The 20,873-nt window shown below is 37.1% G+C and overlaps 2 protein-coding genes across 7 annotated transcripts; one reads left to right on the top strand and one right to left on the bottom strand.

Annotated features, from left to right (window-relative positions):
- The first annotated feature begins 454 nt into the window (after positions 1 to 454).
- znf518b (zinc finger protein 518B) lies at positions 455 to 5,451 on the top strand. Its single transcript, XM_007568811.2, has 2 exons — positions 455 to 546; positions 979 to 5,451. Exon 2 carries the CDS (start codon positions 1,129 to 1,131, stop codon positions 3,580 to 3,582), a length of 2,454 nt encoding a protein of 817 aa, XP_007568873.1. The 5' UTR covers positions 455 to 546; positions 979 to 1,128; the 3' UTR covers positions 3,583 to 5,451.
- clnk (cytokine dependent hematopoietic cell linker) lies at positions 4,073 to 20,866 on the bottom strand. 6 transcript variants are annotated; one of them, XM_016680054.1, is made up of 18 exons: positions 20,507 to 20,866; positions 19,510 to 19,628; positions 17,466 to 17,506; positions 13,015 to 13,168; positions 11,054 to 11,106; positions 10,914 to 10,965; positions 9,584 to 9,634; positions 9,444 to 9,490; positions 9,325 to 9,335; positions 9,162 to 9,245; positions 8,819 to 8,843; positions 8,222 to 8,246; positions 8,060 to 8,144; positions 7,960 to 7,976; positions 7,790 to 7,881; positions 7,616 to 7,693; positions 6,859 to 7,014; positions 4,073 to 6,769 (listed from the first exon to the last, which is right to left on the bottom strand). In XM_016680054.1, the coding sequence occupies exons 3-18, from the start codon at positions 17,466 to 17,468 to the stop codon at positions 6,617 to 6,619; spliced, it is 1,086 nt and encodes a 361-aa protein (XP_016535540.1). In that variant the 5' UTR covers positions 17,469 to 17,506; positions 19,510 to 19,628; positions 20,507 to 20,866; the 3' UTR covers positions 4,073 to 6,616. The 6 variants fall into 6 exon arrangements, with proteins under 6 accessions (XP_016535540.1, XP_007568870.1, XP_007568868.1 ...); XM_007568808.2 differs by lacking the exon at positions 19,510 to 19,628 and having other exon boundaries at positions 8,819 to 8,840; XM_007568806.2 differs by lacking the exon at positions 19,510 to 19,628 and having other exon boundaries at positions 20,538 to 20,866.
- Positions 20,867 to 20,873: the final 7 nt, after the last annotated feature.

The raw sequence follows: 20,873 nt of genomic DNA, 5'->3' as shown, positions 1-20,873 counted from the left end.
TGTCAACTTGACAAACATTTATGATCTCAACCATAAATATTCAAGATTCTCAATAATACATTTTAGATCACGATGCAATTGAATTACGTGTAATTCAAAAATCCTCAAGGGGGACTAAATGTAATTTTTTTTAGTTTTTAAAATACGAGAACTTGCACATGTCTTTAGAGTTTTTTTTATCTGTCTGACTTCCTCAGTTCTAAATATAAAATATCGTGAAGATCAGTTACTTAGTTATTATTAACTCTCGTAAAATAAAATATTATTTTACTTTTATTTACTTACAATGTATATTTACTTGATAAAAAATGTAGCACTACACTTATCTGAGTACAATAAAAAACAACAACAACAAAAACACTCTTCCCACTTCTGAGATAGAAACGTCAAAAATAGTTATTTAGATGTCATGCTCTTATTTTGAAAAGAAGACAAAATTCTTTCCGGAATTGTATCCAACTGCTAGCTTTAGACAGCTAATGACAGGCTAACTCAGGGGGGATCCATTTGCTGTGGTGATATGCGTTAAAATCGCCCTGATCGAAGGTATTTTCACTGCTTTTACGATCTTTAAAACTATGTGACAGCCCATAAACTGTTTCAATACAGTCAAATCAGGTGCATGCTAGAGACTTGACTCATTTGAAAACATAAACATTGGGAAAGCGGAGCGTCGTCCGGGAGAAGCTCCTATTTGTTAGGGAGGGCCTTTTCCTTACGTTCAAAGCAGGCTAGCTTCTGGCTGCAGATAGAGAATGCTAATAGGAATACATGCTTCCAGTCTGATTAACTTCCTGATTACTGTAAGGATGTAATGATTTATAATTTTGTGAATAAATAACTGCAGAAAATGCTGCAATAGTTGTATGTGAGGGGGAGGGGCTATATGGGCCTTCTCTTCTTAGAGGCAGTCTTGGCTGTAAGGTTCACTGATTGCTGGGGGTGTTCAATCTCACTGTTTTCATCTGCTTCATACAGGCAGGGACTCCTCACTCATTTCTACATGACTTCAGCAGTGTGAATCCTCCTGTGGAACAAACCCTGGATGTCAGGTGAACATCCATCAACTTCATGGAGTGAAGAACTTCAGTTGTTATCGGTGAGGCCAAATGACCAGTGGAGTCCACCATGAAACCTGTGACCTATCAAAGCATACCGTCGTCTGTGAATGGTGTCCATCCGAACATGGCGCTAGAGCGTCTGCTGGGCACCTCAAAGGTGATGTACTGTGAGAAATGTGGATTTACATCCACAGACCCTGTGGTGTTCAAGACTCACATGATCGAGCACGGGACGAGGTTTTACTGTTTTTATTGCAACGCCATGTCCTTCAGTGAGGTGGAGTTGAATGAGCACTTGAAGCAGCACACGTCAAAGTATCCGTTCAAATGTCTCCACTGTGGACAGGGCTACATGAGGAAGAGGTGCATGTTGAAGCACATTGACCGTTTGCATAGTAACAGCATAACTCAAGTACCTGCTAAGTCTGGCATGACAAAAGCTCCGCCCGTTGCTGTCTCCAGTGCCTTAAGAAGTGCACCCACTGCTGACTCGCTGCTGCTGCCGCCTCCTCCTCGACCTGTCGTCCGGGTGGCTGTGCCGACCCCATCTGCGCCTGCTGCCAAATTGGGGAAAACACTGGACACAAACTTGACCAACACCACTAATGGCAACACAGAGCGCTTGCCTCATTTGAATGGACTCATTCAGCCCAACAGGGCCCTTACAGTGTCTCTACCAGAGGAGGTGAACATCCCCGCTGGCTGCTTGGTGGAACTTGTTGAGGTGAAAACAGTTAATGGGACTAAGGAACTGAAACTGAGGCTCATCTCGCAACAAGAAAACGAGTCTGTGATAAAGAACACAAAATCTGCAACTCTCCAAGACCCTGGTCCGGAGAAGCCGTTGTCGTCCACACTACATCACCCAAACACAATGAGGTCAGTAAGCGCTAGCATGTGCACAGGCAGCAGGAAGCAAAGCGAAACAAAAATGATGGCAAACATTGGCGTGAACCCTCCGAACAATCCAACGAATGTGGTGACTAAAGAGAAGGTTGTGCTGAAGAGGCCTTCGATGGAAATTATCAACCTGGAGTGTGACGCGGTCATCCCAAACAAAGTTTCCAAAACCATTCTCACTCCTATGCGGGAAGCAAATACTGGGATTAGAGTTACGCAGGCGGCACCTGTAAACCACGTCTCCTCGTCTTCAGGCGTCATGTCTGGCAGAGGTCCTATCAGGTTGAATGCCGGCCTGCATCCTGTTACTGTGGCAGCTAAAGTTTCACAGAGGATTGTGGATGAGAGGAGTAATTCAACTGTGGATCTCTCTAAGAGCATTCCACCCAGGAGGTTGTCCGACACAAATAATGTTCAAGAAGTGTCGGCACCTGTGAAGCTGGGAGCTAGGGAAGTCCGCCTCAAGAGCAACTCTGCTTCTAAAGAAGACATAGATGTAGTGTGCTTGGATCAGCAAAGCACACCGGCTTCAAAGTCTTTAAGATCTCCTGTTCCTCAAGCCATCAAAGTGAGGTCTCCTGCTGTTCCAGTCAATAAAGACAATCTCACAAATCAGACTTTTCCAATAAAAAGCAGTCTGATGAAACCCTCATCAATAAACACCCCTGTCCTATCTAATCACACAACCCCTACAATATCGACCTGTATCCAGGAAGTTGGATCTAAAAAGATAGGAAAAGATGGAGATGTCTTAGAGCCTCAGAGCTTTCCAGTCATCTCCTCTGTGTTCTCGTTAAGCGAGCAGCCAGAGGAAAGCCAAGGTCCAATTGAACCTCTGGTAATGGCTCTGAGAGGAATAGTAATGCATAAAAAACAGAGCACAAGTCAAGATCAGATCAGAAACGGCACAGATGAAAAGCTTAAGGCGCCAGCGTCAGGCCGGTTAATCCAGCAGGCTGAAAAAAACGGGGCCTTTACCTGTGATGTGTTACTCACAGAGAAGTCAACCGAGTGTGTGAAAGTAAAAAAGGAGGTTAACCTGCAGCCACCAGCACTGACACAAAACGACATTCACATCAAGAAGGAAGAAAATGGAGCAAGGATAGGAGACGCAAACAAATGCAGCCACAGTCCTGATTTAACGCCTTCCGCATGTGAAGATTCTAAGCCTGCTTCACCTGTGGAGAAAGCAAACGTTGTGGATAAAGTACAGCCAGCAACAGTTGGGAAAGGCAAGGCGGACGAGTCCTCCAGGTTCTTGACCATCTCGCTTAAACGGGTGCAGGTTGGCATCTGGAAAAAAAGCAAGAAAGCATTTAAGGTTCGAATATCCAGAGACAAGCGTCAGCTACCGGCAGGCAGCCTTGATGACTGTACAGTTATCTACCCCATGCCACTGAAGGAGGACCAGCTGGTCAAGCGGCCAGGTCCGAACCAGCCGGTGGTGGTGCTTAATCATCCGAAGCCCCGGGCTTGTGTGCAGAGAACAAGGGCGGACTCTTTTTCAGACATGGGAGCCTCTGATGTGACTCCAAAGTGCCAAATTTTAAAAATGAGGCTAAGCAAAGGGATCGGGCAGAGTTACGAAGTGATGGGATGTACTGTTAGAGACTTTCCCTGAATGTAGTGTTTCATCTGTGGACAGGAGTGTACATTTATTAGAAAAGTAGTGTTTGAAGTCTCACAAAAATATTAAGGCGGTTATTTTCTTAACGCAAAAAAATATGGACATCAATGTTGTAAATTGTGTTATTCTGAATATTCAAGTGCAATGCAGGTTGATGCTTTTATGCCCAGGAATTGGACTGTGTGCCACTGTAGATTCCATTAAATAATACAGAGTTCTAAGTACTGTTCAAGAAGCCCGAAAGTCCGTTTGAAGTATTAATACATGTATTTTATTTAAAACCAGTTTTTATCAGTGACTTTCATCTGACACAGACATGCAGCAACATGAAAATGGTTGAATTACAGGAGTTCATGTTACCTTTCACACAGAATATTCTGGATATATGTTATTCAGCATTGATAAAATATAAAACAACCTGAATCCAAATATTCAAATCAACAGACAAGTTATAAATATATCTGAACAATTTATTTATATTTTTATTGATGTTTGAAATTCCTACCATTAGAGCCTGTGAATTTTGTCCAAAAAGTCAACATCTTAACACGCCAAAGGTGACATGTTTTCACCATTCAGGCACTCCATGATTAACTCTGTGTTTGGGAAATATTCTGTGCTTCTCAAAAGGTCATAGGTCACTGGTGAGTTCATCAAATGAAACGCCTCAATGAGAGCACTGCTGTAAGGTGTGAAAAGTAAAATTTAGACCTAGACTCCTTTGTGTGTTTGTTTTGATGCTTGTTTGGTTAAGTTAATCATCACTGGGTGTTACAGGTGGAAGCGTCTAAGAAGTACTCTTAGACTTATGAGAAGTGTGACAAGAAGTGTAATAGTTGTGTTTTATAACTTAAGTGTTTACTACTCTGTCGTCCATTCATTGATGGTAGCATTTTGGGCGTCACCAGATGACAGGAGGTGATTGAAGGCCTTCGTGACTGTAGGGGAAAGTAATAATTTAGACTTAACACTAGATGGGATGGAGGTAGATGTGGTAGAAAAGGAAACGATTGGCTGGCTTTTTCTCTAAACTTTCCAGGTTAAAAGTCTCCATCACAGTGCATTACTTTATCTTACCATGTGTGAATTACCACAAAAGCTCTTGATTTTTGTGGACACGAACTAAACAAATCCCTTCGTGTTTTAAGTTTCCCCATCTTATCTCACGCAAAAGATGCAAAGTGTGACAGAGAAACGGATTTAGTGTAAGAGGAATAAATAGACCCACATGTTTATTTTTTAAAAGCTTTTTCTGTCTTGATGATGATAAATGTAATTATTCTTGAGTATTTCAAACCTGTTGTATATATTTTCTCGACATTTTAACTTGCATAGTCTTTTGACCAGATCAGTTTCAGACTGTATTGCTTCTTATGGCAGCACTTTGGCACCTGTTTGTTATATAACCCTGTCCTACAAGGTGCTAGACCAATGATTACATTCATAGTTTTTGGTTGCCCACGGACGATATTTATGGATGTTTTCTATTTCTTTTTTGTTTGTTTGTTTGTTTTTTTGTTATGTTTGCCATGTTTTTGTAAATAGACCTAAATATATAGACCCTATATGTATGTAAAATCAAATAATGGTGTTCATACTAAATAGAGAATGGCCACCACCTCATATCCCTCCTTACGCTGCAGTATCTGAAGCTGCTGTGCAGTCATTGCTATAAATTATTTCAAAGAGTCAGAAACATTTTACCTTGCCTTTACATTACTTCTCATTTGTGCTAGAGTTAGTCATCATGTTGTCCAAATGTGTTTTTGGTTTTCATACATGCTCAGTGTTCATTATTATTGTGTTTTATCCTTTTATAACAGTTGTGTAACTCCACTTTTTCTAATAAAAACATGAGAAATATATTAATAACTGAGATTTTCTGTTTTCCTCTGCAAAAATGTGTTACATCAGCTTCTAATTCACACTGTTTGCCCCCCTCCCCCTCCAGCACACTCCTGTGTTTGCAAATACCAGACATGAACTCTAGGAATATCACAGTTAACGATGTACGGAGAGCTTGCACAGACTGGTGAATCAGTGTTCATCGATACACTTAATGGCTTTTACTTGCTCTATGAAAACAACATAATGTTAAAATATAAATTTAACGCCTTTTAAATTAAATTTATTTTGTGGTGATTAGTCCAGATGATGTCAAAATATGGTTGTAAAAATCTAGAAAGATTCCGGCTTCTGGAAAACCTTTGAAAACATGCACAGATCAACTCTGATTTTTTTTTTCTGACATCTTGTGCAAGGTCACTCAACTGTGGGAGGTCTTGATTGCAGTTAGCAAAAAGGAGAAGTGCACAGGAACATTACTTCAACATTCCTTTATTAGAAATGAAACCCGACCACAGTGAACCAAAAGCAAGATCCACTGACCTGCAAAGTGGGAAACTGAATCTTGTGATACCTTAATACTCAATTTAATTATGTTCTAGGTAGAAGTTGAAACAGTGGGATTTAACAGTTGCCCACAATGACCAGATTATTAGTCAGACAAGCTAAAAGTTATGCAATTATTTATATTTATGCATTTAAACACGAAGAAAACTTCTTTAATATTCAGGTTTGTGCATGTGTTTGAATATTTATTGGGATTCAAATTGCCAGAAGCGGAAATAACTTGGTTGTTACTTCAGCTATCACTAGATTTCAAGTGTTTGGCAGCCATTTTGGAATTTGAGCTCCAGGTTAGAGCGAAGACTGTCTTTCCCTGACATTGTGAATTCAGAAAGCCTTCCTGGTTATTTTCCCCAACTTCAATCTTGGCAAACTGTACATACAAAAATGGAGGCAAATGAATAAGAATGATTTTTATTATCATTATTAGCAACAAATCATATACCAACTTCAATGTCATCATAATTACTAATAGACATAAAATGTGCAACCGAAGACAACCAGGTCCCAGTACTCCAACCTGAACAACACCTATGTGCAATATTTTTCTCAGAAATTTAAAAGTATTGTGGGAAATAGCTTGAGATGAAAGCATTTTCTTGGCTGGAAGATGCAGACATTACTGTAGGAGCTGTACAACATCACTTTTGGTGATTGGACATGTCAGCACACAGTTCTCTGGGCATTTGCTGCTTGCTGTGTTTCTCCCGCTGACGAGTGTTATTGGAAAAATGGAATGGAATTTGATGATTCCTGCGACAGACTCAAACATCTAGAGAAAAACAGGGTGTGAGTTGCAATAAATTGAAGGCTTTCGTGAGTACAATGTCTAGATGTTATTTTCTGAATTATTATACGTACATCATTTGATCGTTGGCCTGTTCCAAGTGCGTACTTCCTGAGCGACCCAATAAACCGGATTTTTACATTATAGACTTTCTTCTCATGAAACACGACCAACACCAAGGGTTCACTGTTGGTGTTATTGGAGCAGTCACGAACTAAATATGCCCCGTCCTGTCATCAGAGTTGGTAAAATAAGAAAATAAGTTCAAGTTTAAAAACATTAATTAATTGAAAACCCAGTTAAAGGTTTCTGTGTTACATATAAAGTTAGCCGTTAACTTTTTGACTGTGACTTCTTATATCTTGTAAAGTCACAATCAACATGTTAGAGCAACATTTAACAGCACAGTGACACACACACCCACCCACTCTGTTACAACAACTAGAACCTTCATTGTATTTTATTGCAATTTTATATGCTCAACTAACATACAGCAGTGCGCAATTATAATGTATACGGTAGGACTTTCTAAATCTTCCACAAATAATAATCTTAATAGTGTGGTATGCATTTGTATTCAGCCGCTTTTACTTTGATTCCCGTAAATAAAATCCAATAATTTTTTTTTTTCAATTTGATAAATTGTATTGACTGAACACAAATGGTCATCACACTTTGTAAACTTTTCTGAAAATCACTTATCAGTTTCTTAGGTAAAAATTATCACATACATTTCCAATAAAATGCACTAAGATTGTGGTGCAGGGTGATAAAATGTCATAAATTATGATAGGGTCATGAATATTCTTACACATTGATATATTGAGATACCTTGTTCACCAGGTGTAAGGCGTGCTCAGCGTCTGTGCGATTACATTGTCCAACATACCAGTCTTCCTCGCAGTAGGTCTGCAATAACAAATGAGCTCATACTTCAGTTGTCAGCTGTTATTATTAAATGTAGGACAAATTCTGAGTATGAAATGGATGTACAGGATGGCTTACTTTAGGCTTGTCCATAGGAACAAAATCATTTTGATCAATGTCTTCTTTGGTTTGAGGCCACTCATGGTGATGACGTCTGGACCCCATCCCTTCTTCCAAAAGATGGAACGCGTGACTTATTTAACCAACTTGTAATAACGATTAAGATGATTTCTAACATAAATACTCACCTACATGTTGATGTGACCTGAAGTGAAACATGAAGCTATTTAGAAATTACATTCAGCATCAGTGAATAATAGTAATGAATCTGATAATTAAAATTCCCACCTAATTTCTAAGTCATGAGTCTCCAAATCCAAAGAATGTCGTTGATGGTTCAGCATGCCTGGAACATCTATAGTAGACTGTGGACCTAAAAGGATATTTATGATAAGTACAACGGCCCAAATCCTGTTTTCATGATTTTCATAGGTTATTTTTAAGCCTTACTTCTGGCATGTGATCTGAAGTCTGCCTGGGAAAATAAAAGAAATAGAAAACAAATGATGCAGGTTAAAGTGAAATCTTAATCTATCTCTGAATTTATGTTTTACATGTTTCTTTCAGGAACGACCCTTTGATTTATCTGAGGATAATTTTATTTATTTGCCTTGAATGTTGGAGGATTTCTTATTACTTTTTTAGAGTAACTCAACTGTTTCTAATTAATTTGTGTTAGAAATCTTAACTGATTTTTAAGTAGTTTAAAAACCAGTTAAATTAACTGAATTTATTTTTACTGCTTGATATGGATCTAAAAATATTAAATAAAAAAAAATAATAAAATAAAATAAAAATTAAAAAAATAACTAATAAATAAATAAATACATTGTTTGCCATTTTTATTTCTCTCAAAAACCCAATGTAAAACAAAGAAGAAGAAGAAAAAACTAAACAAAAAAATCATATATTAGTCTGATTGAATTAATGATTTTAGAAGTCTGGCTCTTTGAAAGTAAACTTCAGATTAAAGAGGGCTGGCTCACGACTTTTGCAACCTATGGGAAAACTGGCTAGGATTTTAAAAATAAAGTAGGTCACACTTACTTTTTCAGTGTTTCTCATTTGTCTACTGAAACCAAAAGAGCATAAGACATCAATAGAAAGTGTTATTCCACATTAGCTGACATTTCACCAACCAGCAGATGGCGACATTGCTATACTGTACAATCAGTGTCAAACTGCATAAGGTCCTGCATGTTTTAGTTCTCTCCCTGGATCAAATGATGCCTCATTAGAAGGCCAAAGAAGAGCAATGACATGCTGAAAAGGTCGTTACTACCACCAGGGAGAGAACTAAAACATTCAGGATGCCGGCCCTCGAGGACCGACTTTGGGCACCACTGGCATAAGGTCTTGATCAAGTAATGGCATCGTGGACTGTACTTACTCACTCCTGCAGGTTTCACGTACAGCCAGCCCAGCAAGGTTGTTGGATACGTCCAAGGGAGAAGGTGGGAGTGGTGAAGAACTTCTGCAAAGTATAGAGTCTTTATAAATCTGCTCAGCTGAAGTTAAGGAGGAAGACTTCAAGTAAATATTTATTTAAATACCTGCGAGAATGCTGTCAAATTTGAAAAAAAAAAAAAAAAAAAAGATGGAGAGGAATCATGTATTTAACAAGTCCTAATCAAAACATTAAGCATCAATGAAAAAAAAAAATCTTTATTACACAGACGTTTACTTGCTCTTCTGGCTCCACAGGTGGGGGCCTCCTATCTGTGAAAGCAGCATGTGAATTTGTTTGATTGTTTGAGGTTCCTGTATTAACCAGAGCGATAACATGTTTTTTTAGGTAATGAATAGTCTTACCTGGTTTAACTTTTCGCCGTCCCGGCTTTATGTCTCTATTTACAACTGGAACTGAAGTTCAAAAGCAGAAACAGCAGAAATAAAAACCAGATGTTAAAGCACAAATCACAGTAATTAGTTTAAGAATGAATTTACAATAATACCACAGGAACTCAAATATCCTACAAAGTTACCTCTTAATATACCTTTTAGTTTCTAATAACTAAACTGCACCAATGAAGAGAATGCGAACACTTAATCTGGCCACTAAACAATCCCTTTGCAAATTGACTTTCTGAATTTGTGTCACATTTTTGTCACATTTTACTTCCTCAATTTGAAATTAAATTAATGCAGGATATTTGAACATTTGCTTAATTAGGAACAGGATTGTTAAACTAGAAACTGGTGAACGTCACAAAATAGATGGCATCATGAGGAAACAGAATTATGTGGAAATACCGAAGGAACATCTAAAAGACATCAGCCAAGAAATTAAAACTCAGGCGGAAATTGGTTCTCCAATGAACAATGACCCTAAACATGCAGGCTAAGTGGTTACAAAGTGTTTAAAGACAACGACGTCAATGTTTTGGCGTGGCCATTGTAAAACCCTTATCTCAATCCTAAAGAGAAGTTGTGGGCAGATCTGAAAAGGTGTGTGACTGAAACGGCCTACAAACCTGACTGAGTTACATCAGTTCTGTCTGAAGGAATGGACCAGAACTCCAGTAAACTATTGTGAGAAACTTCTGGAAATAAGCCCTAAATGTTTGACCCAAGCCATATAGTTCAAAGGCAATGCTGAGGAAATGCATGAAATGCATAAAAATATTCATATTCTTTAAATGCCACAATAATGGCTAAATGCCATTATTGTGGCATTTAGCAAATAGAAATTATTTTGTTAATTCTCACAGGAAATAAAACAAGATAAGTTTAGTCTGATTTAACTTTAGACAGTAAGGAAAAAAATTTTTTATCTTTTGTGTATGTAGTTTTATTTTCAACTGTACAACCAGTTACAAAAAAAGGGTTTCAATCAAAGCACACCATGTGTTGAAATGCCATGCTCAAATCAAACTAAGAGCTTATGCCAAGGCTTTAAATCTTAAACTGGATAGGCACTGGGCAAATATTCCCATGTCTAGACGTTCAAAGCTGGTAAAGACATTTCTGAGAGATCTATGAACTCTTGACTCAGGAGGTCTAAAAACAAACTCAGTGATATACAATCCCAATAAAATACATTGATTTCTGTTTCTGTAACATGAAATGATTTTAAAAAGCACAACATGTAAAGTAATAACCATTTTCTATATTTACCAAAGCATAAGACTGTCTAGTTTACCTTTGTTTTGAGGAGTGTCTCTGGGTGGACATCTAGGAGGAAGGGGTCTACGCTGATTGATCGAAGAGCAGAACAGAGCATTCAAAAGCAGTACAGTGGTGCAATTGAAGTAACTTATAAGCAGTGAAAACAAGGCTTACAGTGGAGACTGATGACAGGTTCTGAGCAGCTGATGGCCACTGAACATCCCTGTCTTGAAGGCAAATAAAAATATCATCATCATATTTGCATAGGTAATGGCAGAAGTTTTATTTGAATTTTAGTTCTTATCAAAACCATGTAACTTGGTCAGCGCCACACCCGGTTTTGCGCAGAAATAAAAAAAATATATATAAAAAAAATCACTCTGATTGCCGACGGAGACCGGCGCGAGTGTAAACATTTGAGAGACGCATCGGGTACATGGTTGGAGACATGCAGCTGTGAAGCCCTTGGCTGATAGCCACATCCATAAAGGAGAGAACAGTCTGTCTGTTCCCATTACTCTTTCCTCCTCCTCCTCGGCTCCTGGATAATTGTAATCTCCTGCAGTCTGACTCAGCCAACAGATGGCCCTGGAGACCCACTAGCAGATCATGCTCACTCAGCATGAGCTCTCAGTCAGAGCCACACTCCTCCCAGTCTCACCATGCATTTAGCCAAGCTGTTTTTACTTCTTCTTTTTGCAAGAACTTCTTTCAGACTCTTTCTAATTATATGCACAACCGCATACTCAGCCCCTGAGTCTTGGCTAAAGCGTAAAGTACTACTTTAAGCTGCTGTCACGCTGTTTCTTATCTCGCCATGTATATTGGCTTCTTTTTTTTTTTTAAACATGTGTAATGTGGGCATGGCAGAAAAAAAATCCCCCATAATACAGGGGATTTTTTGGGAAGATGAACTCAGCTTCTTGAATTGTTTTGATGTGGTTTTTGAATGTGCAAGGATAAGTTGTGGAAAATTCAGATATTTTATTTATTTTCTTAATATTAAAGAATTAATTGACCATCTGGGAATGAAACTGCAATGCTTCCCAAATTCCCCCAAACAGTTTGATAATTACTAGCCAAATGAATGTTCGTGTCAAGCTTCTGTTAGGTTCATTCACAACATTTGAGTTGAAATGAGGGTACATCTGATAATGTACTCTTTGGCTATACATAAAAAAAACACAGTTTTCTTGCATGACATCAGGAAATCAAAAGAAATTTGCCAAGATATGAAAAAGACAACTGTGGACCTTCAGACGTCTGATTCATCCTGATGCCTTAAGATGTAAGTCTGAACAGGATGGAAATGTCCAGTCTAAAAACTGAGCAGGAAGGAGACAGATCCTGTGTCTGAGAGATAAATTGTATCAAAGGTAAAAATAAAAGACCTTGTGAGCTGCTTTATTCACAGTGAAATGAGTCCTTCCCCGTATTGGTGAACTTCCCAAAACACATGGCATCATGAGGAAAGGACATCCTCAAGAATCCCAAGGCAACAGGCAGGATGTTAAAGGATAGGAAGTCTGGGCAATAAGTGTGTCCAAAATGGACAATGAACCAAAACATACTAACAAATTAGTTACAGAACTGTAAGTATGCCAAATTGAGAGAAAGGTGATGTGCAAACTGGCCAAAATTAAGTAATGAAGTTTAATATTAGATACAATGTTTGTACTTGTATTTTTAGCGATCTGTTAGATTCTCTATGTTGATTTGTTCAACAAATATAAGCAATAAAATCTATGGCAATGTATTAATCTCTCTTAAATTGTACTTTCACTCTCCCTGGAAAGATCAAGAATTCTTCTTCAGACTTGTACATTTTTATTTGACAAGATATGAGATGGACTTCATGTTAATAAGCAGGGAGAGCCACTGAGTTATGGACTTTAAAGTCAAGCTAACTCATAGTTACAAAAAAAGGAGAGTACCCCAAACGTACACTTGCATTTTGGAGAAACATATTAAATATTTCAGTTTAATTTACACTTCGAAAGTCATTTTCTATAAAAAAACAACAACAACAAAAATCATGAAACTGAAATGAGAGCCACTAAATCAAATGAGATTTAAGAGGAAGTGAAATAACGCACGGTAAGATGAGGGTGTTAAATGTGCATCTCTGTTCCTACCTGCATACTCTCTCTCATCATTGATAGGCCTCGCAGGAAATATGCGCACACTGTGCACTTCCTCCTGGTCATCCACCACATCATACTCGGGCTCCATCTCGCCTTCAAAGTCACCACATGTCTGAGCTCTGTTCCGGTCTTCTCTGAAGCGATCCTGCAAACAGAGAATCACAACTACTTTATTCGACACTTATTTCTTGAAATGGTAGCCTATGGTCTTAGCACGCTTAAATCCTTCTTATTACAGTGCAGGTGCAGTAAAATATTCTGAGCCATTGCTTTTTCAGATCTAAATCTGTACTTATTGAAAGGTACAGGAAGTTCTGAAGTGTTGCAACACAACAACTCGCTTGTCCGCCAGGGATTTCCTTTTGTAAGCTTTTGATTCATATTGACTCACTCTTGCATTCAGCCTAAGAAAAGTCTCAGCATTCTGCTTCACAGCGTTAAATAATGAGCACATTGTTTTCAGTCAGAAAATAGATTATGCCTCAGCATTTCAGACTAAACAACGATGGCATAGCTGGACAAATGCATTTGATTGCGACAACTACAACAGTAGTCCCAGAAACCATCATCAAAGGAATTTATCTCAGTTGAAATTCTTTGTGCTTTCACATGAAAAACTACATTGACACATCAGACAAGATTGATTTCGCGCTCTCTCTCTCTTGCTTTTTTTCTTTCTTTTTTTTTTGGGGTGAAATTTAACACTTCCTCTAGTTCTACACAACATTAGGTGTGAAGAAACGTTCACACATGATGAACTCATCCTTTAAGATATTGCTTTACAGACAAAAATATCTACTTCACTTTGTTTATATTAACCATATTTGTTATCACAGCTGCAGTTAATTACTTTTGAAACTATCCAGAAAAAAAAAAAAGAAATAAAAAACATCTACTGGTGCAGTAAACAAAGTCATTGAGATTCATTAACTTGGCAGGTTTAGATTTAAAAATATTTTCACTCAACCAGTAAATGTAGTTTTGATTGAAAACATGAAAAATACATCTCAAAATATCATAAAAAAGTCTGATGAATATGTTTTGAAAAAAGCGGTTTGTTAGTTTTTTTTCCCCCCCACATTTTATTAAAACATTTAAAATTCACTTAAACTCCTGATGTAAGTGAAATTGAAAACTCTGTACTGCCGTCACAGGAGTCAAGGAATTTTTATAACTGTTGACCAGCTTTTAAAATGTTTACACTGGTATTTTGACAATTCATCATTTTTTTTATTGATGAGCTCCAAGTATTTGCCATCATCCTAATTTTTCCAGCTTCTATATTAGATTTAATATAGGAACATATTGGTAAAATGAAAAGATTACATGAAACCTAATCATTGCATGGGTATTAATAACTTCTAATTGCAGAATATGTATAGACTGTTGTACATAAAGTTAAAAATGACAAAATTCTGTAACAGCTCACAGAAATCTCAAGTTTTTTGTTATAGGAATTGAGATAACTAACTTACATTTGTGACAAAAATGACAGGAAAGCATAATCTATAGGTAGATGTGGTAAGAGAAAAAGTCTGCAGATGCAGGAACGTCTCACAAAGCATCCTGACTAAAAGTAACCTTGTTCAGTAAAGTATATTAGTTATTCTGAAAACCTGAGACTGCATGTATCCTGAGGAGAGATGTGACTATTTATGAAGCAGGTGTCATCGTCAGGTCGAGGTTAAATCACCCCTTTCCCTATTTGCGTTCCTAATAAACCATTTTGCCATCATGTACTTAGACAATGGTCATTCCGTTTATTTTTTTTATTAGGTATTTTTGCTAATCATTTAGATAAATAGCTATGGAAACACCAAAATCAAATTTTAAATTAATTTACTTTCTATCTTTAAAATCTGTTTTTACATTTAATTCTAATTAGTGTTCAGTTGGATCCCTGCTGGGCACATTAATGCAAATATAACTGGTGATGAATCAAAACCCATGTACTCTATTGCAAAAAATCTTGTGCAAGCCTAAACCCTATTATTTTCTATGGAGTGATTAGCTTTGATTATACCTTGCCAAACGCACAGTAGCCTACCTATGCAGTTTCCAACATGCTGACCAGGGATATAAAACATGCTCTTTGAAGAGAGGTTGGAATAACTAGAGGGATATAAAAATGAGGCAATTCTGGAGTTTTTCAAACATTGCGAGCTTCGTGTGTCAGAGTTTTGTGGCGTTGTTGGAGGCAAAGAAGCACCGAGACTTGATTTTTACAGTGTAAATGCCAGAGGTTTCACAGTTTAATTAGTTTCTCTTCATAGTGTCTTTTGCTGCTGTCAGTGAAGCAAATATTGAACCGTTAGCTGTTCAATAAAACTGGGTTAAAGGAAAGAAGTCCCCTTTTCAATGAGAAGACCATTTTGTTCTGGTGTTTGTAACTCCAATTAATTATTTATCCTCTATTTTGTGCAATAGAATGTTATCATGTTATGTAGTAAATTTAGTTTGTTGTGAAGCTTGTGCTAACCTAGCAAGATATTGCTACTAGTTAGCCTGCTAATACTAACATTCATGGGTGATTTGCTTGTTGATGGATAAACTATTATTCATATATTAAATAAATATTTTTTTCTTTTGTGGGATTTTTGTTCATGACATTCAAGCTGCATTGTAAACTTCTTTTTTAAATAAATGGCATTTCGTTATTATGAAAGTATTAGTCATTATGAGCGCCACTCAGTCCGTACAATTTGTTTTCAGAATGCCTGTCTTAGAAGTTTTGGGCTGAAAATAGTAACCGGAATATTCCGTAATATTAGAATAATTTGGAAAGTTGGACAGTCTTCTTCACCTGAGTCAATTTTGAATCAATGGCTGCCAAGCATATCCAAGCTGCTATAATGTATAAAATGTTGTAAATTACCCCATAATTGTATTGTTATTGCTTGGGAAAATAGCTAAACTATTTGCCGATTTGGTTATTTTCGACTTGCAATGGGAATATTATCAAAATGAATGAAATAAAAACGTTATCAGAACATTCTGATATATGGGTTCTAACCTATCAGGCAAACTCAGCTGCATAAGCAATTTTCCAATCATTAAAAACCTCTACATTGGCCACAAGAACCAAAACATAGTAGAACAAGAACAAAGTTAATTCAGGCCAGTGAATTTCTTGCTTTAGAAAAGACAAGTCCAGAACTCTCTTCAAGTCCATGCCTTCGGAAATGTGCAAGTGATGTAATTTTTAATCTTGCATTGTGTGTTTTTATAAATTAAAATATAGAAAGCCATCATAAACAAGCTTAGGCTCTAAATGTTTTGTGATGTTCTGTATCTGATGATACTAAACACTGATCTCTATAAAAACAATATATGCCTTTAATGAACTCACGCACACTTTAAATTTCTGATTAATTTACAATGGGATTTAAACATATCATGAGATAAAAGCTCACCCTAGATGATGATAAACCCATGAGAACGCTCAAACCAGGGCTTCAAGATAAGACGCTTGTTCAAGCCTTGCCATAACCTGATTTTCAAACTAACAGAAAACTTTTTTCTTTTTGAAATCACAATATTAATGTTTCTTTTTTATATATATTGAGGTTGCATCGTGGCAAATTTGTTAGTGCGGTTGCCTTACGACAAGAAGGTTCACGTTCTGCATACTGGCATAAGCTCTTTCTGTCAATGAGTTTCCATGCTCTCTCTTGGTTCACTTCAGCTTCTTCCCACCGTCCAAATAATTCTTGTTAGATTAACTGGTCCTTCTATTTCACCCTTTGAAGTCAGCTGTTTGTCCTGTATGTTGCCCAGTAATTTAGACCTATGCAGTGTATACTCTGTTTCTCATCCAACTGCAGCTGGACGCAGCCACCATTGAATGAATGGATGGATTTTCGCATAATTCAAACGAGTACTCGCTTCTGAAGTGTTTGAACTAACACCACTAGATATAGAACAATGTGCAATAAAAATGGATAGTCTTGTAGAATAAAAATTAATACCTGTGTTATGACAACTGATAAAGTTCAATGGGCCTTTTCAGCTAAAATCATTAGATCCTGCTGTCCATCATCCCCATTATCCGTTCCTCAGCTCATTGAAGCGCCACATTATTAGGGGCACTCAACACATAATTATAAAGAATTGCAGTACTCCATCCCCTTATATTTCACATCTTAAGTGTTTCAATAATTGAGAATTGTGGACACAGCTCCAAACAAACAGAAAGAAGCCAGAAACACACGACTGTGGACATGCTACAAGTTTGCAAAAATGTAAATTAAACATCAGGACAAAAATCCCCAAGACAGATGCTGTAATTTTCAGTCAATACACCAGAAAGAAAAAAAAATCCCTATGGTTTCTGTGTTATATTTACAGAAAATTAATAATTTTAAAAAGTTTCAGCTGACTCCAAAAGTTCCCCCTTGGGAATATTCATGTGGAACCAGAGTTACTGGAGCACCATAACTCACCATTATCACAGCGAACTCATAGCTGCTCCTTCTCTCGGCGGCTAACGAGGGAGAAAAATAGAAATGAAAAACATCATTAGTTGGGTGTTCTGCTAAAGAATGTGTCCTTCCAACTCAGTTTGTTCTTGGATTTGTCTTCCTCAACAGTCAGACATGCAGAGGAATGGGGTCTTTAGAAGCAGCACGCTGCGCTGTTTGTGGTTCCCCGCTGCTTTCGATGGGGGTGCAGTCTTTGCTTTTCACATCAGGAGGAGTCTGAATTACATTTTTTGTTCAATTCAATATTTTTTTTCATACTCAAATATTGGACAGCTTCATTAGATAATTTGTCTTGTTAAAAGTATAAAATCTTTATCTCTTGTTTGATTATAATTTAACATAATTTCACACATATTTTCTTGGTGTTATATATGTCACCAGGTGGAGCTTTGAATGATTTTGTCCTGATGTTTTTTTTTTAAATTAATTTAGCACACAAAGTGATCTTGTGAGCCTTCAAGTATGATGCAATGTCAGCATGTTAATTTCACCACACTCTACTTTAGATCTTTCTAGAGCAATACTCCGTCTAATGTACCCAGTTTCTGATGGTTTTTTTTAAACTTTAGAAAGATGTTTCTTTTTAAACGTACACATTTCAACTTTTGCATCTGTTCAAAGAGGCTTTTCTTCCAAATTTAGAGCGATTTCAAAATGAGGCTTAAATAGAGCTATGGCCCACTAATGGTCACAAATCATTTCCCAAAACATCACAGTTTATTTCAGCACTAATTGATTTCACCTGGCAGTCGTGAAAATATATATTCTTACATTTGTCATTACTTGGTAGAGTAATCAGACAGACCACAGATTCAAGAAGAAAACGTTTCTTGTGCACAAAGAAGAATAGCGACTGACAGAGTGGCAAACGTTTTTCTAGCCTCCTTATTAGTACGTACGATATGTCGAATAATTTAATCTTAAGATAGGAAAAAGTTATTTGACCCTGATGAAGCAAAACACATATTTATGCTTTAAAACATTTGCAGATAAAATTCCTTAAGATTTGTTTTAGAAACAAGCTTTTTATTAAGAATGAACAAAGTCTTTACCTTAAAATTAGCTAAACTGTGGTGGCAAACAAAAATGTCTAATTTGGCTTCCAAGTTTTATAATGCCTAATTTATTGGTCACTCGAATAATCACAATAAACTAATTTGAACTAAGCATCAGTTGGCTTTATCTTGGTATACTACCATTTTGAAAATGTATGGTATAAAAGCACGTTTGTCACACGTTTCTTATGACTTAAAGATTTTTACTGAAATGCCCAGAAATTATCTAAGAGACTTTTATCCAACTGGTTGACACATACAGAAAAGCACAACTTCCCTTTCCTCAAATGTTGCTGTGCACTGCAGATCAGCTGCCTGAAAAAGGGCTCTACTTTTTGTTTTTGTAATTAAGAAAGTTTAACAGTTGGGAAATACTTCTCTTATATCTTAGTCCAATCAATTCTGTTGCCTTTTAATTACTATTTCATTTATATTCTCACTCTGTTGTATAATTTCACATAAAAATAATAACTTGTATTGTAAAAAATCTTGATACATTTTATATATTTTGATCATTTTTGTTTTATTAATTAATTATATTTAAAAAAAAAATTTCATTGCATTGTATTCTCACTGGAGCTTCTAACTCTGTAAGTGATACGAAGAATTGGTTCATTATTTAAACTCCCCTTCTCTGCAACTCCCAGGTTTTAAATTCATTTAGCTGTGTGGACAAGTGAAACAGAAATAAGGAAAGAAAACCAACCCAAAATAGATGCTTGGACAATTTACCAACAAAAACTAGAAAATGCCAGCAGACAATAATGGCCACCGGCTTGCATTTCTAAGTCTCAGTAGTCTCAGATTTGGCACAGAGGTACAACGCTCAGCGGGAGCCGCCTGGCTTCTTCACAGAGCTTACTGAGACACAGAGAGTGGGGTGAGATGAGGTGTATGAAAAGAAGGAGGGATTAAGTAGAAGGAGTTAGCATTTGAGGATGAGGACTTACTCTGGAAAATGAACTCTGGCCTCGTGGGAATGGGTGCAGAGGATTTTGTTGGATCATAACGACCTGACCTCTCAAGGATTGTTGACCTGGCTTTGCTTTGTGTACCAAGAAAGCATCAGCTGTAGAGATCCAGTAAAGGTTCGGTCTCTCAGAAATTATAGTAAGGGGATTCAAAAAGGATGCACTGTGGGTAGAAGGAATATGAATAATGCTATGTTGGTAGAACATATCTGCATATGCATTAAGAGAGCTACAGTTAAGCCTAAGTTTATTTAAATCCATGGCAGATTTAGGTTTTAAGGCAATCTTTTTAATCTTGCCCCTTTAGTTACTGGAAGGTATAATGATGTTTTGGAGATGTGCAGCAACTTGAATCTGATAGCAAATCTGTACGGCATTTAAGATTAGGGTGATGGCAAGGAGGCTTTCCAAATGTAAAGATCTGAAGCTCATTGCTTGTCATCAATCATCAAAATATCAGTGAAAAAAGCAAAAAGCTGGTCAGCAGTTGAAATGGTTTCCATTATATTAATGATTTCCAACAAACATACCTTTCTTAAAATGTAAATAAAAATGGTTTATTTTTTTCAAAACAATTCTCCTTTTACATTGTTTTGATACCATTCGAGCGATTTTGGTCTCAACTAAGGAAAAATCTTTTCAAATATAAGTGTGACTAGAATCAGTATTAGATTTGTTTTAATGAATCACAATTTGCTTTGGTTTAATATAGTTATATTATGAAGCTTTAAATGCAACACAGTTGCATTTTGTTTTGTCATTTAACTACATTTCCATACAAAATGAAATTACCATGATGCACATATGTGAGATTCTCAACTTCTGTAGGGAATCTTTAAAGTGTTTCCCATCTCTCCAATCTTTTTCATCCATTTTTAACCCAGACAAGCCTCTCTTTCCTTACTTCAGTTTATAATTTTGCAGAAAAACACAGTTCGAAGAATATGAAAAAAAAAAAAAAATTCAGTCTGCCTACCTTTTCTGAAGACTTGAACAAAAGTGCACACCTGCGTCAGCGGGTTTCCAGCAAACTCTGCGTCTTTGGTTTGTATTCGACTACAGAAATAAAAAGTCTGCAGTTTTTCTTCTTCTTCTGCCGTTCACCGAACAGCAACACTCGAGTGACTTCAACTTTTCTGTGAGTGACGAGCAGCCCACTGCAACCTAAAATGACTTCCTGTGTGGCGGCTTACTACCAAACTATCTGAGGTGTGTTTTATACATTGTGTACGGCTTCGTGAGCTGTGTTCTGTGAAAGCATGGCATTTCTCGCCGTGTTAAATGCTGGCAGTGAAGAGAATGAGCAAAATATTCATCAGAAGCATTGCTTTTCAAATCTGCGT

Source organism: Poecilia formosa, unplaced genomic scaffold (assembly GCF_000485575.1).
Source record: "Poecilia formosa unplaced genomic scaffold, Poecilia_formosa-5.1.2 Scaffold231, whole genome shotgun sequence".
NCBI classification, from domain to species: domain Eukaryota; kingdom Metazoa; phylum Chordata; class Actinopteri; order Cyprinodontiformes; family Poeciliidae; genus Poecilia; species Poecilia formosa.
Note: the sequence above shows the minus strand (reverse complement) of the source record. Positions and strands in the feature narration are given on the sequence as shown.